This window comes from Mycteria americana, chromosome 9, assembly GCF_035582795.1.
Source record: "Mycteria americana isolate JAX WOST 10 ecotype Jacksonville Zoo and Gardens chromosome 9, USCA_MyAme_1.0, whole genome shotgun sequence".
NCBI lineage: Eukaryota > Metazoa > Chordata > Aves > Ciconiiformes > Ciconiidae > Mycteria > Mycteria americana.
In genome coordinates this window covers 21,608,670-21,631,851 of record NC_134373.1, presented here as the reverse complement: position 1 = coordinate 21,631,851, position 23,182 = coordinate 21,608,670, and the positions used below count along the sequence as shown (strand labels likewise).

General features: G+C 37.8%; 1 protein-coding gene across 1 annotated transcript in view; it reads left to right on the top strand.

The window, feature by feature from the left end:
• MYO3B (myosin IIIB) overlaps nucleotides 1-23,182 on the top strand; it is a 183,991-nt gene that overhangs the window by 10,639 nt on the left and 150,170 nt on the right. The window contains exons 6-7 of the mRNA XM_075511231.1: nucleotides 109-185; nucleotides 12,154-12,299. Coding sequence (XP_075367346.1) covers nucleotides 109-185; nucleotides 12,154-12,299 — 223 coding nt within the window. The remainder of the gene's footprint in view (nucleotides 1-108; nucleotides 186-12,153; nucleotides 12,300-23,182) is intronic.

The window sequence follows — 23,182 nt, the reverse complement described above, 5'->3', positions numbered from 1 at the left end:
GCAGCTGTACTCCCAGGCTTGAGGTTTGTTTTCTAGATACTTGAGATAAACTGACTGAAATGACAGAATGAAATTGAAGCCAAGTTGTTTGGATCTGGTTTATTGCAGGTGTTTCAGCCCAGCTCACCAGCACACGGCTGCGTAGAAACACCTCAGTGGGAACACCCTTTTGGATGGCACCTGAGGTACGCAAATGTTCCTATCTGGGTTGTCTCCATTCATTGCAATGCACACTTTGTTGCTACTTCCACATAGTAGCAGAAACGGGTATCTTTTCTTCTCTCCCCTATGTCTGTGTTTCTCCTTTACTTGACGTCTAGGCCCCTGTTCAGTAAAATGAATGTGCTATTAGAATATACAAAATGGATTTCTAATAATTTCATTATTTTCTTCTCTGTAATGTTTCCATAAAAGTACAAATAATCTGCAAATGACTAAGGGTCTCCTTGAAAATTTTATGACTTTCCAATCAAATACTGTATGTTTTGGTGTGCTTGTCTGTGCCTCTAAATACAGACTGGGAGGAGAAGGAGGAATTCCCACATTCCTGTCTTGCTATAGGATTCCGCAAAACCCTGACTCAGCTCTGTGTTCTTTAATCTTAATCATTGACTGGGGACCTACACACATAGACGTATGCACCAGCATAAATTAAAAATGGAGAAAAATAATCCACATGCGGGCTAGCCAAGTATCTTAGACCATATTTTTACATACTACTCCCCAGACATAACCGTTTTCCTTCTATTTCATGAAGCTCTAGAAAGTTTTAACACGCTGTTGAACAAAAGCCCCTTAAGTATTTGCCCTAAATTTGGGGTGAAAGATGTTAATCTTTGCCCTCCCCGCTTTAAGAAATGAAAAATACTTTTGTAAGGTATAGATTATGAAATTTAAAAATAGGGAATGAAAAGGGAGTGGTCTGTTTATTTGTAAGTTGTTAAACCTTCATAACGGTAGTAGCCCCATTTCTATTGCAGGCCATTAGACTTACTTGAATTTTGGGGAATTTGCATCTCTTACAAATGCACACAGGTCTATTTCTGTATGTCAAACAGTTAAAAGTATTATGCAAACATTTGTTTTGAAACATTTTATACTTTTTATACATCTATTTCTGTTGCTAGGGAAGGCTGATTATAGCTGAGCAGAGAAAAGAAGCTGCTGTAACAGATCCAAAATTGATCTTGCACAGTCTCACAAAGAATGGTTGATATTTTACCATCTCCATAACAACCAGTTTACGTCACAAAGGAGATACAAGATACCTTAGAAACCACTGTGCAAGCATTATTTATGGAATCACCTTGGTTGGAGACATTCTGAAACCTTTATAAAATACTCCTCTAGACAATAATGGACATATTATGAAATATTTTCTTGAACTCAGATTATTAGAACTTATTTTTATGGTACTGTTTTGCTTGAATAATTGCCATCAAAGGCAATAATCGTACCGAATTTATTTTCCCATCCTGTTTGAAAATATTCATTCTCAAGGTAAAAAGCCAAAGAAATAAGCAGAGATTTTGATCTGAAAAATTTTGACCTGAAAATACAACACACGTGTAACCAAGGTATGTTATGTGCATAGTACATCAAAACAGGAACAGAAGTAGCTTTGAATGCTTCCTGTTTTGAAAAGATTTGTCAAAATAACTAACCCAGTACCATAAGCATAGTAACTCATATCATATTTGCATGCCTGTATGAGCCACGCTGATCAGGCTTCATAGATGTACCAATCTGCGAAGCAGCTGTAAGATGCTCAGATATCAGTTATGCTGTTGTTGAAATGGCTTTTAAATGACAAGTTGCCTAATGCTCGTGCTCAAGTCACTACAGTTGCTTTCTTTTTGTTCATATGAATGACATGTTTCAACCGACACGCGACGTGCAATGTACCTTACTCCTGGGGAGATCCTTCTGGTATTTTTAAAATGTGCAGCCAAATTTTTGTGTGAAAGATGAAGGATTAGGACTGCAATAAGCTGAAAAACTCTGCTTGGGTTGCAGCTTATTAGGAACAGTGTTTTCTAGATGAGACTGTGGTGAGATCAGTAAAAACAAGAAAAGCACTTAATAGTTGCAAAAATCTTGCTGCCTAAAGGTTTTGACATAGGATAGAATCTATGTAAAACCCCAAAATACCATAAAATAACAGGACAGGAAGGAAATGTTACTAATCAGAGAAACAGAAAGCATGAAGACTAGGAATTTTTTTTTTTTTTTTTAAATTGGACTTTTACTATCTGTGTGTGAAACATAGGAGCCTCAGTCAATGCATAAGGCAATCACGGGACCTCATCTTATCCAAGGGTGAGAAAGATGGATTTAATCTGAAGGGGGAGTGGAGAGGGGAGATGAAAAAGCTTGCCTTGGAGGAAGAGATTACAGGAGTGTTTCAGAGAAATGAACCTTGTGAAATGGAGCTGACAGGGAATATTTTCCAGGGTAAACCCCAGGAAAATAAAACCTGGAGGAGAATGATGCAAGATTATTCAAGCTGACAGATAGGAATAACTGGATATAAGCAGAAGACAAATATGCTGGACACTAGAATCAGTAGATCAGCCTGGATCAGGAACAGTCTGTATAATGAGGAAAATGATCATATTTTAAGATGAAGTTTGCAAAATGTATCAAAGGGATTATATGGCATGGTACTTGCAAGAGCAAAAGTTCATAGGAAAGCAGCAGTGACTGAGGGTGGCATAAGGTGTTCTGTTGAGCTCAGTGTTCTTACTGGCAGCATGAAAAGCAGCAGCTTAACAGTTTTGAGTGACTCGAACATCTTAAGAGGGCTCTTTTTTTCTGATGGCTGTGAGGCTTGTTTAGCAGCAACAAGACAAATCAAAATGATTTGTCCTTGAGCATTTGTTCTGAGCAGAGCATGTGATTAACAAAAATTTTGCTGAAAAATGAAAATGCAGGGAAAAACTAGGCTGTGTGGAAGCAACAGAGGAACTTGGCAAGGATGAGTCAGTTTGAGAGCAGCTGTAAAGTAGACTTACTGAAAAACAATCACTGCTGTTTAACCTAACTAGTATTGTCTCACACTTACATGCATAGACATGCAGAAACTGGAACACTGAATACAGGCATGCCAAAAAAAGATAAATAAGGCAGGATAGTTTAAGTATGGTGAATGTTTAAAGCTGCCTGTTGCCAAACACTTAAGTTACCTAAAATCTGCTTCTATTATGCTGAAAAAATTGTGTTGAATGCTAGCAGGAGGAATCAGATTTGAAACTTTTGAACTGAACTGCCTTTACATCTCTAGTTCTAAACCTTGACATGTCTTGTTTTCAGCCTCCAGTGCAGAACTGAACAAAATCTAGTTCAAATAGAATTGCAGTTTTCCCCTTTCCCAAATATGATTATATTATCATGATCTAGCTGGAAACTTGACTCTTGAAACAAGCTCAGTTAGAATCTGTACATGTTTTCTTTGGCCCAAATCCAGTTTTAAGAACAGAAATAGAAAAAGAAAAAGATAGTTGAAGTCAGAAAGAACTGGAGAGATGCTGAAGGTAATTTAAAACCACAGGGAGTATGCTGTTATATTTTACTGATAACTGCTAAAAAATGACAATGGTGCATGCATACTTATGTTTTAAAAAGAACATAATTAAAACATAGCTATCCTTTGAAGAATTATTTGTTGAAATATGACACATGACAGCAGGAAAGGCTGCGACATTGGTAAATGTATCATATGAGTTCTGTAATAATGAGTTAACCAAAGGTAAAATATTAGCTCTGTTCTGCTATTGATTTCAGAGGGATTTCAGATGTCACAGTATTATTTAAAGCTGTGTCAACTCTGTACTTTGGATATTTTTTACAATCCTGCCAAGATGAAGTAATGATCAGTAAGACTGCCCTGGAGACAACAAATTGTTTTCCTTCCCCCTGCTGAATCAAGGCATACTTTCTGGGATAAAATTCAGTACATCTGAGCATCAGAATGAATTTCTGAAGTGTTAGAACAATAGGTGACTAGTTTAAATTGTCTTTCTTTTTCCAACGTTCCTTTGTATTTTTTAAAACTTTAAATCTGATCATATGTGTGTGCAATAAGTCTAATCCCAAAACAATGAATAATACTTGCATTGTTACAGTACAAAGCTGTGTCTCTGCATAATCTAAAGAAAAATCAACCAAACTGGTAAAAAAAATCACCCTAAAAAGTAATTTGCATTAATGCAGTTGAAAAATATATGAAGGAAATATCTAATTTTGCAAAGACTCACAGCAGCTTTTCAACTGAAGTCAATATTCATTACAGTAAGGGCTGTATTCAGGCCTTAGAATTTGCTCAAAAAAAAAATTCCTTTTGGTAGATTAGGGCTTGTTTCTCTTATTTACCTCTCTATTGTAGGAGACATGAAAAATTTACAAAAAAATCCATTTAACAGTAAATAACATTTCATGTGTAGTTAAATACCGAGTTGGAAAAACAGCGTAGAAAAGATAACCCCATCACTAACCTGAGCTTATGTTTTTAATTAACTATAAACAAGTACAGTGTTACATTCCCCTGAAACTATTGAATATATTCCTATTTTGTCACACCTCAACCTAGCTTATTTGCCAGCCCTTTGCTTACGTCATGGGTCTCAAGGTCAGCATCCTGTTAATAGCTCTAGGTCTCTTCACTTTAATTCCTTATTAGATAAAATTAGCTCTTCTGATATACACATTTTCACTACACTTTTAAATGCCAACTAAGCTGGAATTTTGTAAATGCTGATTTATAATGAACTGTAGGAATCCACCACTTAATATAAATAGGATATAGATTTCAAGAATGTATATACACTTATTTTTCTGCCTGAAAGCCATTTAAAAACAGTTATACAGTGAAACAGTATGCATATTTTGTGATAAAGAAACATAAGGAACTATGTACCTTCTCTAATAAGGAAAATTTTGAAAATATTGCCTTATAACATCTTCCATGAAGGTGTAATAACTGTTCTCTAACAGCTAATTATAAGATAGATTACTGAATTAGCTCTTACTACAGTTTTTTTTACCTTGTGAATTACAGTAAATGAGATAAGATTGAAAACATAATTTACAAAAAATAACTGATTGTCCTTAGGAATAAACTTCACAGATGGGAATAGAGGAAACTTCTGCTGCTTTTACAGAATTTGTGTTTATCTGTCATCATGATTAATTAACAGTGAAATACTTGAAAATCCCACACATTTAGTGGGTAAAAATAATAAATGCGATAAATAAATGTTAAAGATAAAGAATGGTACCATTAAATAATTAATGACAGATTTTTATTACATTGTGATTTGAACAATTGCTGCTTGTTTAACATTACTATATTTATGATAGTATATTAACCCTAGGGTGTAAAGGAATTGCCTACTTGGCATACATTTTGAAATGACATCCCTGCTTTCAGGAGGTTAAAGTAGTGGGACACCATGGTGTGTAAAACTTTTTTTTTTTTTTTTTTTTTTAGGGAATATTAGCTGTCCTTTTGAAATGCAGCACTGGGTTTGAGTGTGGTCCTGTGGTTCATGTGGTAAATAGGTATTGGCATGCCGGAGAGGAGCTACTACAGTGTAAGTGTGGGAAGGTGGGGGGAAGAGTGGGAACCATTGCTCTAAATACATAGGGCAAGATGCTGTCGGAAGAACTGAGGGACATAGAAGTGAAATGACTTGCTTAAGGACTTACAGCAGGTCAGTGGCAGAATGTGGGATAGAATTAGATCTCTAAATGGCCACATATGACTAAAATGCCTGTGACTCTGAGATGCCACCTTCTGAGAGTGGACTGGCATGATTTAAACAAAGTTATCTTTTTGGGAACACAGATCTATAGGAATTGAATAAAGAAATAAAAGAAATGGCAGTTTCTGCCCTGGTTTTTTTTTTTCTTTCCACTTACTTACTTAATTTTCTGTGGCTCTCAAACCCACGCTTTAACAAGCTGCAGTAGTAAGGAGTTACACTGAAGTTGCTTAAAGTCCAGAAGAAAAGCAGTCGAATTCAGAAAGCTGAATTGGAATACAGAGGTTTCTTTAAAGGAGATGGCACACAAGAGAGGCAGAGTGTGCAGCAGGACAGCACCAGTGAGCTCTTCCTGCAGAGCAGAGTCTGGCAGAATACCTCCTCCTTTGCCTACAGGAGAGCTGACCTCCTCACAGGCTAGCATGGCAGGAGGGGGTTGAAAAGGACGTGGCAGGTGGAGGGAACCTTGCCAGTAACCTTGATAACATGGCCATAATCTTGTGAAGGGATGTGGAGGGGTTGCAGATGCTTCTATTTTGTTCTAACCTAAACAGCAGCTACGGACAGGTTGTAAAATTTTTATGTAGGGTGTTTAAAGATTTAAAAACCAAAACAAAATGAAAACCCAAAACCAGTAGAGAAAATAATTTCAGTACCACACTGCCCTGCACTGAGATCCCTACATGAAATGTGTTTGTTTATGAGGCTGGAGTTGCCTCTGAGTTTTCAGTTTCTTTGTGAAATACCATTTACAAATCTGTGTGAGGTGTGTAGTGTATATCCTTACTGCTCAGGAGTGAATCTGTGGGTCAGAAACAAAATCTGTCAATGACATCAGTATTAGTAATGTTGAAGCTGTGATGGTCTCGTGGTATAAAGCAAAATGGAGTTGTGTGCTCAAAAGCTTATCTGTTTTTCCTCCCTGTATCATTTGGTCTAATAAAAGGTATTATGTTTCCTTACAAATGTAGCCTGCTGCCAGAGCAGTCTAAAGGTCTCAGGAATATTTCACTTGGGTGAGTTAAAAATAAAAATAAAAATTGATTACTCACAGCTGTTAAAACACAATTGACTACTTGACATATAATTAATTTTCAATGAATCAACACTAATTGTGATAATTGCTCGTAAGAATTATTTAAAATATTAATTAATTTTTATTTTGGTAACATTTCTAACAATATAATCATTTTCTGATACACCATGGAAAAATTTTTATGATGATAATAAATAAGGACCTGAAATCCAAATAAGAAAATGGGGGAATATGGAACCAATTTCAATCACAAATTTGCTTTTTTTTAATTATGTGAATGTGTTTGAGGGGAGGGAGGGAGGGAGAGAAAGGGGGAAAGGGGAAGCGAGGGAGCGATAGAGATAGGTAGGTATCACTTTGGTCTGGATAATTCAGTATCGCCAGTGCTGCTAAATGCTATCATGAAAGACTTTTTTTTTTTTTTTTTCCCCCCAGTGCATAGGAATTAGAAAAATATTTAATATTATATTTCCTATGTAAATAAGTAGAGTTGGGTTACATAGTGTCAGGTGGAGCACAGAAGTTCAGTTGGTTTATTTCATTTGAATTGCATAGCTAGCAATTTTGTTCTCCTTGTAGCAAGGGCAACAATTTTGTGCCACATTCCCTTTATATACACAGTGCTTTTCAGCATTGTGCTCGCACACCTCATAAGCTGCTTAGTTAGCTACGTCAGCTGAGTACAGCACCACCTTCCTTCGGGAGCATCAACCTTTTTAACTCCAGACTCCTTTCTGCGGGTGGGTCACCAGCGCTAATTGTGTAGCAATCGTCTCCAGGTAGCACATCTGTACTGCTATTATCAGTATTGTGTATGCTTGCAGCTATACTTTGTAGGTGCACTGTATATACTGAGGCAAAATGAAAGTAAGTTCACTTCTTGTAATTCTGGGTAAACTTAAAAGGGTTTGATGTATTTTGCTTCAGCTAAACATATATATGGCTTCCTCTCTGCCCACAAGTCAGTATGACCACTGTACAAATAACAGCTAGTTCTCCATATTACCTGTTTTCCTTCTTTTAAATCCACCTGTGATCTACTTATGAGCTTGCTGAAGTTCAAAGATATCTTTGCATTGATTTCAGAACAAGTAGAATTATATCCTTGAATATAAAGTCTTGTCAGGGTGTGAATCATTGTGTTTCTGTAGAAGTTTTGTGTGAAGTTTCGTGAAGTTTTGTGTTTCTGTAGAAGTGATAAATCACACAAAATGGCTAATCACTGGCTTCTCTAAATTCCCTCCAGTTAGTGTGACTGATTTGTTTATGTGCCGTCTTTGCCAGACCAGTGAATTCCTCCCCAGCTCACCCTGTCCCAGTGTGACCCTCAGCACAATTAGTGTTGACAACTACCATCATGTTGTCTGTTTCTCTGTGTGGTGTTTAGGTGCTTTCCATCCTACAGCAGTATGGCTGGGCATGAAATCATGATGAAATTACAACTAATAAAAAAGGTGACAGCCTGTCTCCTTGGCAACCTGGGCCACCGTATGCACGTAACTAGCCCGTGCCAAAGTGAAAGATTAGGTGCTTATTCCCATGATGTTTACTGGCAAACCTCAAGCTTAACTACGTCACCCCCTGAAGCTTTGCCATAAATGTAGTGTTTGCAGCAAAGCAAACTACCTCTTCTTTTTTGCTTGTACAAGCAGGGGAAGATTTTGCTGGATATAAAATAAGTACAGATGTGATGATGTCTTTGCACAAGGTAGAGAAAGGAAGTAGCATTTTCTTCAGTTTCAGATCATTTCTTCTGGGCACTCTGTCTTCATGTCCCGCTGGGCAGAGCAGCTATCAGCAGTGCTGAGAGGCACTCTCAGCTCCAGAACTCCGACTGAAAAGGACAGATGTTTCCAAAAAATAAGTATCTCTGTGTTCTTGATAGAGACAGGAATGTAATAAAAGATAAGTCAATGGCATTTTTCCTTTTTGTATTTGGCCTTTACAGATTTTTGCTCTGCAGGGAGTTGCAATAGTTTTCAAGGCAAAACAGGACTGGGGCATTCCCAAGGACTTAGCTTGTAAACTATGACTGGGAGAACACTTTCTTTTTCAGATTTCAAGGTAGAGTGTTGTCTGCTAGCCAACATATAAAGCAAACTGCCGATGTGCACCTTTCATCACGAAAAAAGATGTAAAATTTCATTCTTGCTTTAAAAATTAAAATTAGTGACATTTGTGTTTCTCTAAGTGGTGCATAAGTTGGTACGAATCTAATCATAAATCCCACAGAAATTAAAAACTTGTTTCAAACCAAAGTGATCATTACATTTATATACATGCTGCATACTCAGTGTCAGAAGAGCAGTTCATTTTTGTATGTTTTCTGTGAGGCTGATCTCACTATAGTCAAGCTAACTGTCTAAAACATACTGGGTTGCATGGTCCACTGGCTGAATTTTTGTAAACAAAGAGAATGCAGATTAAGGGGAATATTTTTCTAAAAGAATTACTGCAGGCTCTGGTATTAGAATGGAGGAGAATCCGATGGTGTTTAATTCCCCTTGGTTAGAGTGCCAGTATTTTGCCATAGTGTCATTTTACTACCATGTACCATATTTACTGGAGGTGTAGCTGTTAGCTGTGGAGCAGAAGATGTACAAAGATATGTTATACATTCCTTTCTCTTTGTTTGGTAGGTAATACATTGTGAAGCTTATAGAGTAAAAAGTGGTGGTGTCTTTGAATGTGGGAGACCAGTGTGACCTTGAGCAGGTCCTTCTTTTCCTTTCCTTGAAAATGAAAATGTATTCCTCTGCATCATAAAGTTTGAGAACAACTAGACAAGTATTTGCAAAGGAGTCTGCTCACTGATGAGAACCAGGCAACTTCTGAGGTAGTCACTTCCAGTAGATGGGCTCTAGCAGCTTTTTAACCAAGCAGATAAATATTTTTCATGTGTTAAAAAAGGAAGGAGAACACAGTGCATTTAATTAGTTGCATACAGATAAACTACGTGCAACTTCTGAGTCATGGCCTTGGAAGCTGACTTGCATGATTTTTTTTTTTTTGAGGGAGTGTCCTTGAGTATACAGATGATTTGGGGAACTGTATAAAGAAACAAAAATAATCAAGAAATACAAGCTTCCCTTTCAATCTCTGAGCAAAACTGCAGTGAAGGAAACTCCAGCCAACACCAAGTATGGCCTCTTTAGAATGTATTATTTAAGTATCTCTGATGGATTTCCACACTGACTTTCTTACAAGTTTTTACATCAAATTTGATTTCTTTCATTCTCTCTAAGGCATGGTATAAGGAAATGAAATTATCATACAGGCCTCTGAAATAAGGGTGGTGGTTTAAAGCGCTCTGCTTGAGTTGCGTAGAATCTATCTACTGCAAAGTAAAAGTCATCTTTTTCAAGAGATAGAGGGATCTATGGGATGAGATCAAGGCTATAATGAACTCTTTGAAGAACTAAGAAATATTTTCAGAGCTCTCGCTTAAGACATTCTGTTGAAGAGAAGGGAGATGGGAAAATGATCTTCATGTGACAACTTTGAAGAACACCACATTAGCTAACAAAACTCTGCCTCTTCAACTTGAAGAAAAAAATCCCTGAACCCTCTTTTGTGATGCTTACTTTCATTTTTTCCCCATTCTGTTTATGTGATAGTTGATGTGTAGGGGAATGTGTATGTATGTTTTTCTCAGATGGTTTGCAGACATTTTGCTGACCACTTTATCACGTCTTACAGATCACCAGTGTTCCTCAGACAATAGTTGAGAAACATTGGTCTGATACTCTATCAGAAGATTCTTTGACGTTACAGCAATAAAGGGGAAATACCACTGTCAGTAGGGTATGAAAAGAAATTTCTTTGGCATACTAACCTAGAAAAATTGAGGAGGAAGAGAGAGATCTCAACACTTGTCAAAACATTGATAGAAAATTCAGGAAAGGTCTTAATTTTTCTGGACCGATTTGCTCTAGGAAAAGAACTGAACTATGAGTATATAGCAGAGGAATTAACTAATGTCCAACTTCACTGCCAAAAAAAAACCAACCCCACATTTTGGTATTATTTTAACTAGTATGTTCAACACCCTTGATTTCTGATTAAATAAATGAGGTGTGCTGTATGATGGGCTCATAAGTTCCAGAGTAAGAGATGGACAGGTCCTATGGGGCTGTTGGATAGACTCTCTACCAGAGGCAGGAACACCTCTGTTAGGTGCAGTTTATGGAGAAAGTAACCAAGAGGTTAAGCTGGAATCAGCAGCTTCTTCAGGAAAGATTTTCTTACAGCAGGCTGTGGGTGGCTCTCTGCCAGCAGCTACCTCGGGTGCTGACTTGCATGTTGGCGTCTCTGCAAAGTATTGTCCCAAGTTGAAGCCCTAACACAAGAACTCAGAAGTAATACAGAGTAAAGAAGAAAAACCTCTTCTAGAACATAGATACAGCCACCCTAGGACATGCTGTCAGAAGTTCTGTTTATCTTAAGTACAAATTGGTAACAATACTTAAAACTATGAGAAAAATCATGGAAGCTGATACTAGGAATATATGGGGATCTGACAAATTTTCAAAGCAGTTGGTCTAATTGACAAGATTTGGGAAGACGAACTTGAGACAGGATTCCAAATCATGGTAGAATAAAACGCAGTGAAGCTGTCATTTTAGTCTCATCCCTTTGTAAAGATAAGGGCTAAATTTAAGCTTTAGTTCGTCTCACGTTTAGATGCAGAATTGTTCCCAGCTTATATGAATAGTTAGCTTATGAGTAGAATGCAAACAGTGGGTTAGCTGCGAGTGTGCATCAAGGTTGTGATGTAAAACAGTTCTGATGTCCAAGGAGAGATTCCTGTTAACTTCAGTTTTTCTTAGACGAGGTACATGGTATGTTAATTAAGATTTTTTTTTTTTTAAACTACTCAAATCCAGTAGAGACAAACAAACAAAAAGAAATTGGCAGAAATGACTGGTGGAATATTCTTATCTAAAAAACAGCTCCGCAAATCAGTCTATCCTCATAAATAGTCATAGAAGTTAATAAGAATAACATCAATAGGGTTCTCTGCTATTGTAATAGTTTTCTGTAAGAAGTGCTTTCAAAACCAGAATTTAGTAGAGTGATGTTCTTTGTATAGATATTTGAAGCATCCCATGGAGCTTAATGTATTTAAAAAGAAAGGGGGAGATTGTTTTTAAGGAAAACAAACCTAAGAGAAGTTCTAATTTACTGTTACATTTTTGTGGGGTCTTTCCTGACTTGGATGTACAGGCAAAGATAGGGATTTGAAAGCTACACAGGATTTTAGACACGACTCAAAAAAGTACTTTCATGTCACACTAGGATGGCGTGAATTGTACATTAGGTTAAAGTGTTGTTTTCTCTGCTTTTTTCTGATAGGTCATTGCTTGTGAACAACAGTATGACTACTCATATGATGCTCGATGTGACGTATGGTCCTTGGGAATAACAGCTATTGAACTGGGGGATGGAGACCCTCCTTTATTTGACATGCATCCGGTGAAAACCCTTTTTAAAATTCCAAGGTATGGCACTAGATGGCTCTCTTCACTCACTAGTTTGTTCAAAGGCAATCTAGTCAAAGGAGAAAGAAATACTTGGTAAACGTTTGTGCTTCAAATCCTAAGAATCTGTCACAGGAAAAGACATTAAAAAGCTGTAACGTTAAAGACTTTTTTGAGCCTGACTTCTACAATAATTTATATTTGGAACGTCTTGAAATGATAAAGACTTACATATTTATTTTATTCTTATCTTAGAATATAAAATCATATAATATCAAGGTACCTCCCTTCAAAAGTACTTTTCTTAGCTACTATTGATGAAAACATTTGTTTCAAAAGAGGAAGAGGCCAATATTTGTAACTGTTGAATAACATTTTAAAATGTTATTCCTCTAGGCTCTTAGGCTTGTTTTACTGTGGAAGAAAACCACACAATTTTGACAATGCTATGAAGCAGTCCGGCAGTTTCAGCAAACTGTAGTCGTAATTTATTTTTTCATTTACCCAAGGATATTAGAATGTAAAGATTTGGATTGTCATATATGGATATGAAAAAGGGATAGAAATTCCCTCTATGTATAGTCATGTAAATTAGCTGTATTATTTCATGCTGTCTATTTTTGGTTTCATACTGTTTTCATTTCGTTGAGTCTTCCTGAATAAGTTAAGATGAGATTGACAGTGTAAAATAGAGTTTAACAACAGAACAGCTGTAATAATAGAAGAAATACAGAATTTATCCATCATTGATTAGGCTCGCATATACTTGTCTTTTCCACATTTTGTTCATAAAGGAAGAATCGCCACTGACTGATAACAGTTTAAAACCTTCAGCAATACAAGCGTTTGACCTTTTGTTATCTGCACAGTTATCATAGGCTTTTAAAATTTCTTCTGATTGCAATTTGCATTTCTGATTAAGTCTATTTATATGCAGATGTAGTTGTGCTTGGTTCTGCATCATATAGTTATCTCTTTCTACCCAGCTCAGGCATGAACTGCCACCACTCTTTCCAAAATTATTCATCCTGAAGCAGCGGTTCATCTTGTTGCCTTTGCACAAGTGTAAAACAGGTCCTGGCAATTAAGGCAGCAAGGGAGGCTTCAGGTTACTAAAGCAACATCTATAAATTTTATCAGTGCTCAAAACAGTTTAAAAGGACAGGAGTGATACCAAAAGTAACAGCAAGCAATAGGAAGATACATAGAATAGGGTATGTAGAGACTTTGATTTCTACCTATAGTTTACCTCTTCCCCTATTTGAAGTTGCATCTCTGTATGACTTAGCAAAACAAAGGTGAAGTATCTATCTGATAAATTAAGTAGTGGGCACACTTACTAAATAGAATGGTAGCAATTTTAAGTTGAGAGATTTCCCTCTGCTTTACATTTTATGAGCTATAACTCTGCTGCTGGTAACTGTGCATTCATATTAGATAAAGTGGACTATGATGAGTGCTGGATGGCATGAGGGCCTGGGCTGGAGGAGATACAGCTTCTCTCCTGGTCCTTGTTTGAAATCAATTCAGAGAGACAGTAAATATTACCAAAAGGTGCATTCCCCTCGTATAGTAGTTTGACAGTTTAGAATTAATCTTAGTGCAGTTCCTGACATCTGTGCTGCAATTCACACATTTTTAACGGCATTTTCAACATGAGCATTGAGGCTCTTCTCAGGTTGAAAGTGGTTCTTCCAGGCACTGGCTATTGAGTGCTCAAGCAGTGACATATAGAAGCATTGCAGCTCACCTTCTGAGACTGTTCAATCCAAAATCATATGAGCTCAGGGATCTGGCATCTTTACACTTTCTGCTTTCATGATAATATCTGTGTCCCCCGCTGTTTCTTTTTTTTTTTTTCTTTTCTTTTCTTTTTTGTTATTGCTTCTCAGTTTCTTGCCCAAGACTTTCTCTGCATCCATTGTGCATTTGAGCCAAAGCTCTCAGCCCTAGTTTTCAGCTCAGTGAGGCTACAGTTTGACTCTGGACTCTGCAAGTTTCTTAACTGAAACTAGCACTTGTCACATCTCCAGAGGCATTCATGCTGTGCACAGGGATCTTCATGTCTTAAAATTGCTCTGCTGATATCTGCAATCAAACAGCTTAGGTTAGGGTGGAGTGAATGAGAGGCTGTTGTATTCATGCAGCTCGAATTCTTGTCTTAGCTGAGGGGTGGTAACCACTAGCGCATGCTGCCTCCTGCTTTCTGTAAGAGGCTGCCTGCCTGAGCTTTCCCTACAGTGGGCTCTGCTCCACCCATCATTTAAGTCAAGATGTAATTCTGCACATCTGGTGAGACAGAGGAAGGGCTCACTCAGCTGACTGCTCTCAGTTCACGAATGGTGACAGCACTGCTCTCAAGTGAATTCTGGAGCTTACTGCTCCTGAGGGATATAGTGAGAAAGACCTTGTTCAGCTAGATTTTGCTTTCACCTGGAAAATGGCCACTAGCAGGAGGTTAGCAGTTTCCAAAATTACCTCACAACTGTAATTTGCCATTCAAACCACATTAATATTGGAGTACAATGGAGCTGAATACTAAGGTACATGCTTCTGATTCTGGGATTCTGGAGGCAGTTTCAAGACCTGGGTCAGGAAGCAATATACCCTTATATAACTCCAGCCTTGTGTATGTACCTATACTCTTAATTTCCGAGAGAGATGTACATAATTTAATTTGTTGATAACAGCTCCTCTTTCACCTGTGGTTTCTTGTGGTTTGGTGTGAAACTGGCAAATCAGGTTTCAGCTATTGTTAAATGTACTAAATGCACTAACACCAAATGATGCCAAAGCATGTTGCATAGTTATGGTGTGACTGTGGTACCCTACAGTCAGCCTCCATTTTATCTGGAAGTGCAAAAAGCTACTGCAAACAATGAGCAATAAATGTAATGGGCTATTGATTTACTGCATATATCTGATTTTTGTATGTGTTCTCCCAGGATAATTTTTGTTGATTTGACTCATTTGACTTTAGTTTGGAGAAGAAGAGGTGAAATTGCTATTCACAGTAAATGACACTTGGACATTACTCAGGCAGAGAGTTATCAGGAGTTATTTCCTTGTTCCCTTACATTCTTGACTACAGTTGATCCATATCTTTCTGTTTATACTGCCTTCTGTGTGCTAGACTGGTCTGTTTTGTGTGCTGCTGATTTCTTCACATTAGCAGAAAACTTTTTCAAGTTTTGTTATCAAGCAGTGAATAACCTGTTCTGATGAATGTACTGAAAAATGTTAGTAATGGAGAAATTGCCAAAGCTAGATACAGAAATCTGTGTGAGTGTTTCCACAGAATTCTTCCATTGTCAAGTAGGGAATAAAGTAGTTAAGTTTCTACGTCAGTTTACTCATTGGCTTTTTTCTAGAGACAGCGAGTAATTGTGCCATTAGCCTTGGCATTGAGTTTCAACTTAGTGAGCTGTGGAGCAAGGCCTTAGTCTTAAATGAATGTAATTGAAATCACTGAGTCTTTACTTTGACTTTATAGGGTTTGAATCAACCATTGAATGAATGATTTTGTACCGACAGTCACATCAGTTACGTACCCCCAAGATCTTTGGACATGTCTTCTTGTGTAGAACTCAAGTCAAGGATTAGGCTTTTACTGTTTTCATGTGCTCATTTAAGCAGCAAAATGGGAAAAGCTAACAGTAGCCAAACATCCTACACTGTTTGTGTTCTCTAAACAAGATGCAAATAAGGTATTAAATTCACATGGTACTAGTTACAAAGCCTAAATGTTCTTCCAGTAGGTAAGAAATTACACTTCTCTATGCTTTCTATACAGCAGTTACAACCATGGAAGGTCAGAGTGACAGTGCTTTAGAAAATTAAATATTCAGCAAAGCGTAGTCGAAGTTTCAGTCCTCAGGAAACTCTCTGGGGGAATGAAAAATTTATTCCCAAAATTAAGACTTCTGTTAAACTTACCACCTCCAACTAACACAGGTCCACGCCAGAATAATGTAACTTGAACCAGGGATGGACTAAGCTCTAGGTTGATGGCTCGGAGGTCTGCAAAGGAGCATGTCTGTGGATACATCATAGGACCCCAAGATGTTTGGGTCATATGGTGTTGCTGGAAGAGGAGGCCCCTTATACCCATTTAAATCCAGATCTATCTTCATAATTTCTATTTGAAATATTTTACATTCCCCTCTTTGGAGGACATTAACAGAATACAACATATCTCACAATAAAACATTCCAGTTGCTATGAACATTCTCTCTATCCCATCCTAGGTGTATATCTCATTGGAAGACTGTTGAAATTAGGATTTTCCTGGTCATACTTCTCTGTGTATTTAAAAAGAAATGACAGAACTTGTAGCGATAGCCCTGTGAGCTGTCAAATAAGACTGGAGGCTGGTCCATAAGGCAGAAGTTCATAATATGGAAAGTTCTGATGGCACCAAGATGTTTGATTTTTGCATTCTCCATTAGCGCTCTGAGGTTCCTAGCTCGGTATTTTTGTAACTGTTTTTATTTTATAGTTTTCACATCTCTGTCCTTTCAGCATTGCTGGAAAAAGATTCAAATACTTTTGTCTCTGATCAGGATCCTGTCTGCTGAAAGTGTTTTGTTTGAAGATAGTTCTTAACAAGACATTGTAGATAACAAGGCCTCAGTCTTGTGTCTCTGTCTCTCTCTTTGTCTCCTCCAAAATTTCCAACTTTACTAGGCCAACTCAAGGCCTCAGCATGAGCAGCAACTGTCTAGGCCTCTTTACTAGGCCTCCACATGAGCAGCAACTGTCTTGTCTGATCACTGTGCCTTTCTAAATAAAGAACATTGCCTTTCTAAATAAAGAACATGACATATCCTTTCTTATTTGCAGTTCTCTTCCCCCATCTTGTTCAGGGTAAGGATTTTAATACGAAGATTCTAGTGAAAGGCCCATAAATGCTTCTGTTGGATAAATAGCATTAGTTGAAAGACTGCACACAGATGTCTTGCTCCCTGTCCTCCATTTTTAGTGTGTTTTAAACTGTAACTACAAACTGCAGTGTGAAGTGGGTGACGTGCACTGGTGATCCGACATTGTTGATCCTTGTCCTGAATCAGACACACTTACACTGTTTCTCACATCTAGAATTCTGTCTTGTAGGTACCAGAAGTCTCTGTTTGACAAGAACAGTAAAAAGGTTTCCTTTCATTGAGTTGAGCAACATAAAATACGATTAGAGATTGAATTTATCTCAACAAAATAGCTGATTTCTAGAGGGCAGGTCAACCCTTAGAATTCACCAAGTGTCTCAAGTCAGGCATGAAAAATAGGTGATCCCACTGTGCTGCACTCCCATGAAGACCTGACTAGTGTTTCACAGCAGGAGATGCTGTTTGCTGAGCACTTTTGAAAACACTGTATTTTTTAAGGTGTGTGAGTATTGACTTCGTACTTTTGATAATATGGCCTGAGCTGTGGGCCAGATGCTTAAGCATCTTCCAGTGGTTAACCACTTTTCTTGTCCTACAGAAAATGTAGTGTCTGCAGCAAATATCTGTTAGCAAAAGTGGAATGAAGAAGAAAATGCCAGTTAAAATTTAAGTCAGATGTTTCATTAGATACTAGCCTTCTGGACCTTATTTCTGTATGTATTATGTAGATTTGGAAGAGAAGGGGATACAAGTTCATGGACTAATGCAAATTTTAAAAACCTCTTTCATTCATGAACATTTTATTGTATGAATGTACAGTATCTTGGAAACAGTTGCGATACCACATGCATGAGACTTATTCTTAAAACTGCTAACGAGAAGGAAGCATAATCTTAGAGGAAATGCTAATGCTCTGTTTTGCAATGATGCACACATTCTCCCTCATCAAAATGAATTCTTGGATCTAACTCATAAATCTCCTGAAAAGGGACCTCCAGTGCCTAGAGATAGAGATAAATCATACTGCAAAGACACTGAACCATGAAATGATTCTGTTAACATGTCATCTGTCTAGAATATATTTTCAAGTCTCCAATGTAAGGGTCTAAATTATGAAGGGAAGGTGGCCTAGTAAAGTTGGTAATTTGGGAGTTGATACTTTTAACCTCTTCCATCTGCTGCCACTGCTTAGGTGTGTCTGTTTTGGCAAAATATTACAAAATAAAAGATTCTCAAATACAATTACAGCTAAGCTTTTTAAGGTAAAATTGGTCCATAAATTCTTCAAACGATGTTATCTTGTGGGAAATGTTACATCATATCAGTACTATCTCTTAAGGTAGCAGTTATTTGAAATTTTGAAAATAAAAGTAATGGCTATGAAAAGTAGTGTGGCAGAGAGGAGATAAAGATGGTACATTGTAGTCTGGAAAGGGTGGGTGTATATACCAGTGTAAAGTGAGGATTTCAGATCATGCTGCAAAGATCCTGTGTTTCAGGATCTGTCTCTTTACAATCCTCTTTACAGGGAGGTAGTAAATTAAGAGCAATTTTCTAAGTTACACTGACAGCTGACAGAAACTGAACCAAATTCTCCTCTCATGTCTGTATCAGTCAAGTGTTGCTCTTCTGAAAGCAGTAGGAGGCATCTGTTTTAAAACTGATTGGTGATAAGAAATGATTATTTAATTTTCTAACTCACGAAAACTGTGAGAATTAAATGAAATTTCATTTAAAATTATTATGCTTCATTAATTCATGTTAAATAGCCAGGAGTGGGATGGAGTTGAGCTTGTGAGTACTCATTGAATAGTGTAGTTCTTCATCTGTGTTGTACTGTGTTGAGACCTAAAGCTCTTGGGAGTGCTTATTAGTTTGAATTTAGTGATGCTTGACTGCTTCAGGAACTGACCTGGCTCTAGCAGAACCAAACCCGGTGTCTCCACCTCATACCCCATCACAGCTTCAGCTTCCTGGTAGTTTGCAGGTAGGCAGTATAATTATCTTTGTACTTTCTGTGCAAACATACACTTCATCCTTAACATTGGTAATGATCTCTGAAGAAGTTCTTTATGAGTACTCAGTTGTTGTCATTTTTAAGGTATGATCATGTCAAGAGAGAGAATAGACTTGTTTCACTTCAATAAATAGTGTGACTGTGGGCCAGTCACATGAGGTAGGGGAGCCAAAATAATTGCACCTTCACTTTGCTTTGTTGTATACAGTGTAGAGCACCTGGTGTACTACAGGTAGTTTCATCCATCTGAACAGATAAGAACTGTTGTGAGGACATTATTTTTTTGGAGGTAACATTTAAATATTAACATTTTTTAACATAGCCTTTGATATTGGCTTTACCCAGCTGGCTTTACCAACTTTTTTGTAACTTTGCCATCTGCTTTGGTATCATGTAGCATACACTTTTACTGCTGTTGCTTGGAACAGTAAAGAAATACAAGTATGTGTTGTAGGGCAGTAAAGCTTAGAGTTGATTGCTTTTGTGAAACAAAAGCCAAAAGAATAAATAGAATTGTAGTTATTTAAAATGAAGCGTTTAAAGTAATTTAAGGAACATGCTTAGTATAGTCTTATGATGAATAATTTGACAGTAGGTATACCAGTTTCAGAGCACAGTATTGTTTATTTCTTAATAGGAATGTGAAATGCAGTTACAGCAATGTGACTAAACTACTTTAAAAGACCAGATTCTGCCTATGGTTATAGGTAGAGCGTCATGATATCTGTAAAAGCTATGTATACTTGTCTGAGGAATAATTTGACTTTTACACATTATTTTATTGTCTGATACATTGGACTTTCATTACTTTGTGATTGCATTTTTATAGAAAATCCCAAATACTAAAAATGTAAGGTGACATGTTGCATCTAAGAGTACTGTGGAAATATCTAATGAGCAGAAATACAAAGTCCTCAGGATTCTCCTTGGCTGGTATATAAATAGGAAAGCAATTCAAGGATAGAGTCCCTCTGTAGGTGGAAAAGAATACAGATCTGTGGCTGATGATTGGGAAGACCATTACTAGTTCTTCAGCAGGTTACAGACTCCTCATATAATCTTGAACAAGTCATATTTGACTAGCTTTTCAGAATTATTTAGGTCCCTAAATATGTTGTTAGGTAGCTAGTGGCATTTCCGAGAAGCACTTCTATGTTTCATTTCTGTTAAAATTCTTTTAATCTCCATTCTGTGTTTGATTTTTTCCAAAGAGTTCAGGATCACTGATTTTCACTGATTTCACAGAAAGTGAACCATTGATGTGTTTTTGAAAATGTCAGTAAGTGTGTGTGCTTGGCTATACCTTCTTCCGCAGAATGGCCCAATGAATGGAAGGGACCTCTGGAGGTCATCTTGTCCAACCCTTCTGCTCAACCTGGGTCACCTGTAGCAGGCTGTCCAGGACCATGTCCATATAGCTTTTGAGTATCTCCAAGGATGTAGACTCCACAACTTCTCTGGGGCAACCTGTGCTAGTCCTCAGTCACCCTCACAGTGAAAAAGTTTCCTGATGTTCAGATGGAACCTCCTGTGTTTCAGTTCATGCTCATTGCCTCTGGTTCTGTCCCTGGGCACCACTGAAAAGAGCCTGGCTCAGTCTTCTTTCCACTCTCCCTTCATATATTTATCGATAATATCTGTCTTGAGCTTTCTATTCTCTGTGCTAAACAGTCCCACCTGTCTCAGCCTTTCCTCATGTGAGAGGTGCTCCAGTCCCTTAATCAACCTCAGTGACCATTTGCTGCAATCTCTCCTGTAGCTTTGTATCTCTCCGGTACTGGGAAGCCCAGAACTGGACACAGTACTCCAGGTGTGGCCTCACCAGTGCTGAGTAGAGGGGAAGGATCACCTTCCTCAATCTGCTAGCAACACCTCTCCTATTGCAGCCCCAGGATACCGTTAGCCGCCTTTGCCGCAAGGGCACATTGCTGGCTCATGGTCAGCTTGGTGTCCACCAGGACCCCCAGGTCCTTTTGTGCAAAGCTGCTTTCCAGCTGGTCATCCCCCAGCATATACTGGTGCAGGACTTTGCACTTCCCTTTGCTGAACTTCAGGAGGTTCCTGTTGGCCCATTTCTCCAGCCTGTTGAGGTTCCATCCCTCTGAATGGCAGCACAACCCTGTGGTGTATCAGCCACTCCTCACAGGCTGGAACATGAGCAAACTTGCTGAGGGTGAACTCTGCCCCATCATCCAGATCATTAATGAAGATGTTGACCATTTTGACCCCTGGGGTACACCGCTAGTGATGGATAAATGTCCTGGCATTTTGTTTGTATAACCTGGCAAAGCATGTAATAATTCTACAGGGAAAGAGTTTTGTGCTATGACGACAAGATATTTTAATGTTGTTACTATCACGTTGTCTCACGGTTTGCAACAGTGCCAGAACACGCTGGGGCAGGGTCTCTGCCCTTATAAAGATGTATAGGAGTTAATCATTACTAATTCGTTTCTAACATGTATATGAACTGCTAAAAATCAAATGCATCCTAGAGTTTGAATATCAGACTTAAATAGATTTGTGCCAGGGTTGAACTGAGTAATGAGTGGCTGGTAGCAGTGTTACCTTCATTACATCATCTGTGTCTAACAAGAAGAGAGCTGTTTGTGTCTAAGACCGTACCAAATATGTATGGATAACTAGTCTTTTAAGTCTGGCAGTAGATCTAAAAATTGAAGTGTATGCAAGTAGCAGCCGTATCATCACAGAATGGGGTCTGTTCTCCATTACCTTATGTCATTTTAATATATTTGAGAAAGTGGTAAAATATTATAAATATTTTTCTATACTGCATAGGACAGCAGAGAATCAGCCCTAAAATTAAATCATCTTGGTGCAATTTCCCTCCTCTCTTTCCTTAGCTATTCAGTTATCACATAACTTATATCCAACCTCATAACTGTTTCCCATTGATTTTGTCATTCTATTCCTTTTCGTAAGTTGTGTACAGATAGAATTTGATTTTGCTGATGCATTCTTTGTTCAGATGTATTCATAGCCTAATTTCAGCAAGTAATTCATACTCTGTGGCTTGTTGTTGAATAGTCTGTTGTAAGCATTTACTATTTCAGCTGTTAGGGAAGACTTTGCCTGCATAGTATGTTGCTGGTTTTTGATTCATTAAGAGTCTCTTCTCCAACTTGCTTTCTTGTGAATACATGCAATTACAAATAGAAGGGTATTGTTTTATATGTATATTCTGTGGTGCTTATTTAAAACAGACCGTTTCAGTAAACATTCCTGCTGGTATATTTGTTGCTAGAACATTCATGGGAATTACACACAGAATAGCTAAAATGTATGCAGCTGAAATGAATTGAGAAACTCAGGTGAATAATCATGAAAATAAACATGCTCAGCTCTCAGCCACTTTCTGAGCAAACAAAAAAGGATCACCTCTGATATTCTGTTTTATTCTCTATGCTGCACTCTAACCCTCTCTGAACTCTAGGTAGAAGCTGAGATGCCTGACAGATGTTTCTAGTGACTCCGTATATAGTTCATTTCATGCATTAAATGCACATAAACTGTTTTAGTCAACCAGCTTCTAAAGTAAATTATTACTTTTCAAAATCCATTGCATAAGTAATAACAGACTGCTAAGATACAGTAAGTGCCATTTGGTTTTGCTCTAGTGGAAAATTTCATACTGACAAGGTCAAGCCCTGAAGTCTGAGAGCAGTCAAGTGATGAAAGGCACATCCAGCAGGAGGAGAGGTGGTAGATGGGCATCTACTAACTGTTGTCTCCTTCAGAAGTGAGGATTTGAAATGTGGCTTAGTTAGATTTAGGAGATAGAGCTGAGCTACAAAGTCTTGCTTTTATTATTGTAGACTAAAAATACATTGTTTTTAGTGTGTTTTCAAAACTGCTTCCTGTTTCTTGACAGAACTACAGTAGTTAATTGCATTGTCTGTAGTTGTCCTGAAGCAGTAATACTGTGAAGGTAGCAGAGTAATCCTTGCATAAAGCAGTTACTGATTTTTAAAGAGATTCGTGCT